The 8,947-nt window shown below is 39.8% G+C and overlaps 1 protein-coding gene across 4 annotated transcripts; it reads left to right on the top strand.

Moving 5' to 3' along the window:
• Positions 1-566: 566 nt before the first annotated feature.
• cdc37 (cell division cycle 37 homolog (S. cerevisiae)) lies at positions 567-7,411 on the top strand. Of its 4 annotated transcripts, none has more exons than XM_063882909.1 (8): positions 567-830; positions 2,681-2,977; positions 3,052-3,157; positions 3,916-4,031; positions 4,125-4,247; positions 4,734-4,916; positions 6,151-6,222; positions 6,333-7,411. In XM_063882909.1, the coding sequence occupies exons 1-8, from the start codon at positions 714-716 to the stop codon at positions 6,447-6,449; spliced, it is 1,131 nt and encodes a 376-aa protein (XP_063738979.1). In that variant the 5' UTR covers positions 567-713; the 3' UTR covers positions 6,450-7,411. The 4 variants fall into 4 exon arrangements, with proteins under 4 accessions (XP_063738979.1, XP_063738982.1, XP_063738981.1 ...); XM_063882912.1 differs by having other exon boundaries at positions 604-886; XM_063882911.1 differs by having other exon boundaries at positions 605-867.
• Positions 7,412-8,947: the final 1,536 nt, after the last annotated feature.

Here is an 8,947-nt window from a genome sequence, read left to right as displayed (position 1 = left end):
GCCCAGAATTCACAGTATATTAAATAAAGTCATTTTAATTCAGTTCCAATTGTTAGTTTCTCCCCCAAAAACTAACAAACTAACAATAAAAATCCATTAATTTCACAGTTGTTTATAATCTATCCATAATACCATACAACATTATAGTTGGATCTGTGTGTGTTGTTGTTATTATTAGCAGAGAAAATGTAATGTTTGTAAAATACATATTAATCCTACCAATCTAGGTCAGAACCAGGCTCGGGGGGACTCGGAAATATTTCCATTACCCAAGGGGGGCCTGACTGTAAAAGTTTGAGAACCACTGTTATAGTGCAACTTAGTAAAAACTGAATACTTCTTCCACCATGATTGAGCCTATCAAATCTGAGACATAAGCATTCAAGAAGTGCTGTATATATGTAGTACATCACACATGTTATACACGCGAAACATTGGCATCAGGGGTACACAGGGTAAAATGTGCAAAATGTGGATTTGGAGTCAGTCCATTTCTTCCAATGAAGGCCCCAACCTGACGCGCTGACGTCATGACGTGATTGATTGGATAAGAGGGGGTTTCTGTAATCGGCACGCCTCGATAAGAGGATTTAGATTTTACTATTGATTTCTGTCAGTGTAAAGTCCCGGCTGAACATCCCCGGAGCCTCCCTCTCTGTACCGAGAACAGAAAGTGAAAACCTGTGGAGAAAACTGCAGAAAGAGCAGGGAAGATGAGCACCGGAACGGGCATTGATTACAGCGCCTGGGATCACGTGTACGTGTCGGACGATGAAGACGTGACCAGTCCGTACGTGGACACGCCGAGCCTGTACAGGATGAGACACCGGGTCAGAATCTCGTAGTAGCTGTGGTGTTTGTTATCTGGTTAGTTCTACCAGTAGACGTGAGTAGTACACAAACAACTGAGGAGCCGATGCACTGACACGACACCAACAGGTGAAACACTAGAAAAGGGACTGAAATTATGGCAAATTGATAGCTGTGATTTTCTAGTCACTTCTGTGGAAGCCCTTTTCCGCCACCGTGATAGAAACCAAATCATGTTGGTCATAATCTTAGTTCTCATACTGTATGCTTGACACATCATGAGAGTTGTGAGTGTCTGTACAGCCAAAGCAACATCACATATCACACCAACAGAGATGGCCTTTCACACTGGGTTTCAGGGGGTAAGTTTTTCACTAACAGCGCAGAGAATAGAGCACTTTGAGCTTTAAAGCAGGTTAGAAGATGAAATGTAAACCACCCCTGTCACAGTTTGCTTATCAGACATCCCTAATGCATTATTTTATAACAGAAAAGAATCCTCATCTGTAAATAAAGGCTGAAATGTCTTTAAGTCAGTTTATTTTCTTTAACTCTGAAACATATAATTAGATCAATTAACAAGAATTCGTCAGACTCCGTTCACTTACAGAAAACACATAACCCTAAATGAGGCGTTCCCAACCACTGGGGCATGTGACCCCTCTAGATGTCCTGTGAACTATTGCCAACAGTGTTTTCATTTAAATGTTCTATCTTCCTAATCTGTTAATTGCCTCGACCACAACCCAATAGATTATCTTGCTCTCCCTCAGGGGGTCCAAACTGCTTACCATAAACATCAATAATGAGGCGTAGAATTACAGGTTGCTAGACATTAATTACATTCATTACAGGAGCAAGTATGACTGCTAACTGCATTGGTCAGGCTCACTTTGTGTGGCTCTGGATCTGTCTGACTAATGAGCTTAGCGCTGTCACATGACTCGTTCAGAGAAAGGTCTAGAGGGATTTGAAGTCTCCAGTCTTTTCCTCCTCTTCCTTTGTTTAGGAATCTGCTATCTGTATTGAATCAGAGCTCATGGAAAGTGAAACAAAACTGTCTGATATGTTATTGGCTGGTGATCAAGTATTATTTTTACTCTCAAATTTGGATATACATGTTTTTTTTTTATTAAACCCAATGAGGTTAAACAATTCATTCTGACTGATGAAGTTAAAGGGTATGTTTCGGTTTAACTTGGGTTGTAAGAGGTCCTTATTCAAAGGCAGTGTATTTCCTCCAATTTTTTAAAAACAGACAGGTGTTACGTGTAAAAAAGCTAAGCAATGTCTTGCTTTTGGAGGAGAGTTGCGTCTACAAGTGTGTTAACCATCTATTAAAAGGTCCACCTCAATAAATATCAATATCTTCTTCAAATTAAAACTGTATTTACAATATTTTTACAGATTTGATTCACTGATAATGAACCTAAGCCATTATTTACGCTCTCTTAAAAGCCACTAGACTCCTTTCACAAAAACAGTCCGTAGTATTTTTACCGTTTTGTTATTGTGGGACTTTGGTGAATCCGAATGGACCAAAGTCGCACAATAATACAAAGAGGTGGACCTGCAGACCTGTTTTCTACGAGGTAAACTTAAACAGGTATTGATTTTTTGAGTTGACTTGAACACGTGTTGCTGCTGCCTCTTGCTTTGCTTAGTTTTCATGACCTTTGTTCTGTCTGCTTCTCCAAACTTGGTGCATGCCCACTGTGATAAAACATTGGCTATGGATAAGGATTCATCTAATTTCATTTTTAAGCTTCCTCTCCCGACCTGATCCCCCTTCTTCCTCCCCTCGACTCCCACCACTTGTGTTTCTTTTTCCATACATTCTCATCTTCTCTTCTCTGGCCTGCCACAACAGGCCCGTCTGGAGAGGATGGTCGAGTTTCAGCAGAGAGGGGAAGACCTGGAGAACAACATATCAGAGTGCAAGAGGTTATTAGAGGCAGCCCAGGGACGACTCAAAGAGCTGGAAGATGGAGAGAAAGAGGGAGAGGAGGATGAGGAGGGACAGGCTGAGCTGAAGAATGTCCAGGCCGAGGTGAAAAAACTGAAGAAGGATGAAAAGTCATTTCAGAAAATGTTCGAAGAATACCAGCGAGAAAAAAAGAGACTGCCCTGGGACGTTGACAATATCAGCAAAGACGGTTTCAGTAAGGTACGGGTTTGAGATTGTCAAGGCTTAGTGCGTCTGCGTGTGTGTTTATCTGTTTTCTTTACATTGTTTTGTAGAGTGTACTCAACATCAAGCCTCTAACAAAGGAGGAAACGGAGAAGGAAAAGGTGGAGAAGCACAAGACCTTTGTGGAGAAGTATGCCAAGGAAATCAAACACTTTGGTAAGCTTTAGTTTCGAGGTGGGTTTGTTGTCTTTTCCTTCCTGCCGCCTTACATTGTCCCTTTCTTTCAAATGTGTTTCTTTTATGTTGGACCTGTTTATTCTGACCTTTAGTAGAGTTTCAAACACTCCCAACAAACCTCATGGCCTCTGCAAAGTATTTCACTCATTCACTGTTTCTTATTTGCTGATTGGGTCAAATATATAAAGTATTTTGGGTCTTAACTTTGGCAAATCCCCTCATTCCAATTCCCCCTTCCTCAATATGCTTGGTATATAATAATACTTAGCTGTTGGTTAGTGCGCTTATATTGTACACTGCTTTTATGTCACATTGTAGGACACTTGAGTCCCACTCTAAACAGTTTATTGGAAACACAATAGTCAATACTGAACAGTTTTAAAGGACACATATATAAGGTGGGTTTGGGTTTGAGTGGTTCATGGCAAATAGGCCCTTCAAGTAGGTGTCAAAGTAGGTGTCCTGGTACCTCTATGATGGGATGTAAATGACTAGTAGTGCACTTCCATAATGTTGAGGGACTCCAAATGAAATTTACAAAGGTCCAAATTGAAGCAGCAGAAGACATATTTTATGTTGTAGTCATTAGGATCGTGCTGGTATTGTAAAACTGTTTTAAAAGATGCATTGCAACAGTTATTCAGTTCAGAACATATTTGACTCCCTGAGTAAAAAGCACAACATCTGTAGCTCACTTGACTTATCCATTAGCTGGCCCTGTGTGTGTGTGTGTGCAGGAATGCTGCGGCGCTGGGACGACAGTCAGAAGTATCTGTTAGACAATCCTCATCTGGTGTGCGAGGAGACGGCTAACTGCCTCGCTGTCATCTGTATGGACTTTGAGATAGATGAGGTGAGTTCAGGGGAAAGTGTTTTTGCATGTTCTTGGATAAAATCTTAATAATTCAGTCATGCGTAGTGTCTTATATTCTCTCTGTACCTGTAGAAACATGCTCTGATGGAGCAGGTGGCCCACCAGACCATCGTCATGCAGTTCATCCTGGATCTGGCCCGGACGCTTAAAGTCGACGCGAGAGGCTGCTTCAGAGAATTCTTCTCAAAGATCAAGGTCTGTATCCATAAAAACATCTGTTGCATCTTTGTCTGTTTAGTCAGTTTCCACAAAGTTATTTCTATTGGTGTATTTATGGGCATTTGTCCACCTTCAGCTGCGTTTCACCGACAAACATGCATTTTTAAAACCTGATTAAATCACGGTTTTAAAATCATCTTAAAACTAACAGAGATTGCATTTCAACCTCTATCTAACGTCTATCGTTTACTCCAAACCTTGATTAAATTTAGTTCTGCTGCACCAAAACTTTACTCCACTATAACGTGTGATCAAATATACATTTCAAGCTTTACACTTCAGTAGGTTTAACTATTAAAAAGGCTGCCTTTTTTTTTTTACATGGATTGAGCAAAATAATCAAATTCTCAATGAAAGTTAAAGACAGACTTGAGTTTTGTTTTTCTTCCATTGATTCTCCCAAGAAGGTTCTGAGGAAGAAGAATTTAAAGCTTCTCAGGGTAATTTAAGTTTTGGTGTCAGACTGCAGACAAGCCGTACCAGGACGCGTTCGACCAGGAGCTGGATATGCTGAAGGAGCGGATCCGCCGCTGTGCTCGGGCTCGGATGGAGAACACGATGAAGGAGCTGGAGGAAGAAGAGAGGCAGAAGAGACTCGGACCCGGTGGTTTAGACCCCGTGGAGGTCTACGAATCACTGCCAAAGGTAAGGCAAACACACACACCTGCAAGCAAAACACAAAGACGGACGGCAGAGGATTGTGTACATTTGGGACTGTAAAGTAAATTAAAATAGGAGTTTCGAAGGAGGGACAAACTAATGAAAGTAATAGTAGAGAGTATGATTAATAGCAGGCAACAGTTTAGAAGAGTGACACTTTTCTTTAAATAATTGAAACAAGGCTAATTAGCTTTTAAAAATCAACTTTTGGCCGACTTTGTTCAGTGTTTAAGTTCATCGAATGACAATATACACTGTCATACTGTGTCTTTGTTTTCAGACAACTGCATGCTTTTAAAGTCTCATTCAATCCTCGACAAATGAATGAATACACCAAAGTCTGTTTCTAAAATATAAGGTTTCCACACACACTGTAAACCTGGATGTTCCCCCTGGTTTTACAGCAGCGAAAATGTGATATAACCTTTCACTGAAACTGAGAAAACAGTGGTCGTTGCCCCCCTCTACATCCCTTGAGGCTGAGAGGGGAAACATCAGGCCTGTTAAAGTGTCTCCTGTTTCATCCACACCACATCAATGAACACCTTGTTTTGCTGTAAAGGCCGACGCTACTAGCCAAAAAAAGTCAATACTGCAGATCAGATGAACACACACAGCTTCAGCCCCAAGGCTCCGAGTTATTGTGTACACAGCTTTTTAAGACGTGTCATATATTAGAGATACCAAACAATGTTGTCCAGTGCTGTTTAACAGAGGGACGTAGCAGCAGGAGAAACATATTTGGACCTGGTTTCCTGTTTCCTCCATAAAGTTCACTTCCTGTCAAGAGCTCCCCGCATGACCTTTTTGTGAGACTGCCTTTTCTGCACAGATTTCCGAACTATTTTAGACTTTGGGCACTTTATTGTTATGAACCGTGTTGCCATTTGGATAGTCAGAAAACTCAATAGCTGAGCAGAATGGACTCCACCAGTCCGGCATGAGCGCTCTGTGTGCAACGTAAACAGCTTTATCTACTTTCCCTCAGATTACACATGTACTGTAATTGTTCAGCTGATATAAAGATTAAAGAAGTCAGTTGAGGTCAGGAAAAAAAGTGAGTTCTGGGACTGAATGTTAAGTTTGGATGCGTGGTTTATATAAAAGTGATAGTGAAAGCATTTTGTCACACCTTCATTTCAGTGTAGAGATCTGCAGCGGTCAGTATGGTATGTTTTTAATGTCGTTCATGCTTTATAATTATTGTTTTGTCTCTTAGGAAGTCCAGAAGAGCTTTGATGAGAAGAACATCCATTTGTTGCAGGAAGCTATGAGCAGACTGGACTTTGAGGTGAGTGTGTTTGTCTCCAAAAAATGAAGCAAAAGTAAGAAAGAAGGCCAAAATTGTCTTTAATTGGCACAAATTATATCTATTTTATTCATTGTTTTTCCTCTCCACAGGAAGGAAAATACCACCTCAGGAGATGTATTGACTCTGGACTCTGGGTGCCTGAATCACGGGAGGGTGACGATGAAGAAGAGGATGAAGAGGAAGATGATGAGGAAGAAGATTCATAAAAGAAGGAAAAACATACCTTGTTTGATGACAATCATGCTTTGTATATCAAACATAATGGATGCATACCGTATGAAATATGGGTCACATGACTAAAATAAGGAAGATTTGAAGTGAAAGACAAACAAATTTACTTCTTCTTTTTCCAATTTGAACTTGATGCAACCAAGTTAACAAAAAACTCTAAAGAAGTAGTTTCTTTTTTAGTCAAGTTTTATCTGATTTGATGTTGCAGGCGTTTGACTCTGTCTCTTCACATCTCTGAAGGTGACGATAACAGCTTGAAAGATCAGTTAACAGAAGAGCCACAGACTCATCTGGCTTTTGAGGGTAACACAAATACAGACCTGAGGAGAAGCTGCAACAACTGAGACATTGGCTTAACCATCTGAGATATGAGAAACTAAAAAAAAACACTTAAAAAAATCGTCAAAATGACTTTTAAAAAAGACTGCTTTATGTTTAAACTAGATGTAGCAGCACAGATGAAACTATCCGCTTGCATCTGTTGTCATACTGCGGTCAACAGCACCATCTCATGTCTGCTTTGGGACAGACATCCCATAAACTACATCAGCATCATGTAAGTCAAACACCAGTTCATCTAGTTTCCTCACTTTATTCAGGTTTTATTCTGGCAAACAGTTTGATTAAAAAAAACAGAAAATGTTTAAAAACCTTCAGCTAGAAAGTTGTTATTATTTCTGTGTGAAAAAAGGAGGAAATTATTGTAATTATTATCAAGGTAGTTGCAGATTAATCTCCTGTCAATGGCTAATAAATAGTTTAAGAATTGTCTCAACTCTTCCAGTACATTTGTTTGAATGTATTTTAACTTTGCTGCTTTCTCATGTGACATTTGTTGTAATTGTCGTCTAATGTTTTCAACTAGAGGTTTTATTTTGTATTTACTTCCTCATTTGTTAGACTGTATATTTAATGTGTTGTAGATGTGTAAAATAAACCATGCATCACTTTTACTCTTCACAAACTGTGTTCCCATTCGATCCTGTGAGTTTTCATTCATTTTCTGCCGTACCTCTCTCTCTCTCTTTCTCACACTTGCATAATTAATTGCTGTGTCTCTCTCTCTCTCAATTCATTCAGGAATTGCGTGATTGGGTGTGTGTGTGTGTCTCATTCACTGTCCCTCAGGTTGTGCCATGTGTGTACATATTGGGCAGCAAGATGTGCCTTGTCTCCTCATAGGAGTATCTTTAATCTCTCTCTCTCTCTCTCTCTCTCTCTCTCTCTCTCTCTCTCTCTCTCTCTCTCTCTCTCTCTCATGCATAATTAATTGCTGGGTTTGATTTAGTGGTCTGTGCTCGTTTTTTTTTCAGGCAAAGCTTCTTTGTGCTGTCATTTTGTAAATAGAAAACAATCAGTGCAGACAGGGTGCATGAATCAAATCTAGGTAATGCCTTCACATTAAAGCTGATGGGAGGGAAACAGAATAGAATCACTACTGTTGTGCATCAAAATGACTTGGTGTGTTTACTTGTATGTTGAATGTTATACTCATTTCTTTTAAGGCATTTAACACTGGAAAGTCAGCACAGGCTCGATGTGTTTTACTTCCATTTTGTGAACCAGCACAGAGGAAGTCTTCTGTCAATGGACTCAAAGATAATCCGCAACAATTTTAAAGTCAGTTTTTAGTTCTTTTTCAGCAAACAATCTTAAATCTGTTATTGTTTTAACTTATCAAATGTGACACATTTCTGACCCTTTGCTTGCATTATTTTATTTTATCTATTTGGTTATTCCACACAAAAACATGTACACAGGCGCCTATTGGTTTTAGGCGGCTGTGGCTTAGTCTGTAGGGGCTTGGACTGGGGTCCATAGGGTCACCGGTTCACGTCCCGATTGGCCCAGAAAAATGGAGTGAGCTGGTAGCTCGAGAGGTGCCAGTTCTCCTCCTTTGCCACTGCCGAGGTGCCCTTGAGCAAGACACCAAACCCTTCTTCTTCTTCTGCACACATTTTATAGCACATGGTGGAAAGGAGCAGGGAGAAGAACATCTTATTTAACCTGCCCCCTCTTAAAATAAAGAATGAACCATATAAAAAAAGTAAAATAAAATAGCAATATTCTGTCAGTCACAGTTGCTTACAAACACCTGCATTATCAAAGTCAATTATTGTCAATCGTTCAGTTTGTGTGTACAGACAGGAAGATCAAAATACTGTTTCCCACAATCCCGAGGATTAAAAAATATAAAAAACACAACAGTTAAAACATACAAATAAAAGTCACTTCAAACAGGATGTGGATGAATATATGACAGTAAAAATGTACATTAGTGCAAAAGACTGTCTATAGCAGAAAGTGTCTGGTGCTGGATGTGTGTTTAGTGAACTGAATAGCTGTGGGGTTTGGACTCTTGGTCATAGAGCATTTTACAAAATCTTCTCACACATTATTTGCATCATTTTTAAGTAGCTCCTCGTTTGGTATCCGCTGATTAGCTGATAATAAAAAGCATCATTACTTTCAG

This window comes from Eleginops maclovinus, chromosome 5, assembly GCF_036324505.1.
Source record: "Eleginops maclovinus isolate JMC-PN-2008 ecotype Puerto Natales chromosome 5, JC_Emac_rtc_rv5, whole genome shotgun sequence".
Lineage (NCBI taxonomy): Eukaryota > Metazoa > Chordata > Actinopteri > Perciformes > Eleginopidae > Eleginops > Eleginops maclovinus.
This window is presented reverse-complemented; position numbering and strand designations above follow the sequence as displayed.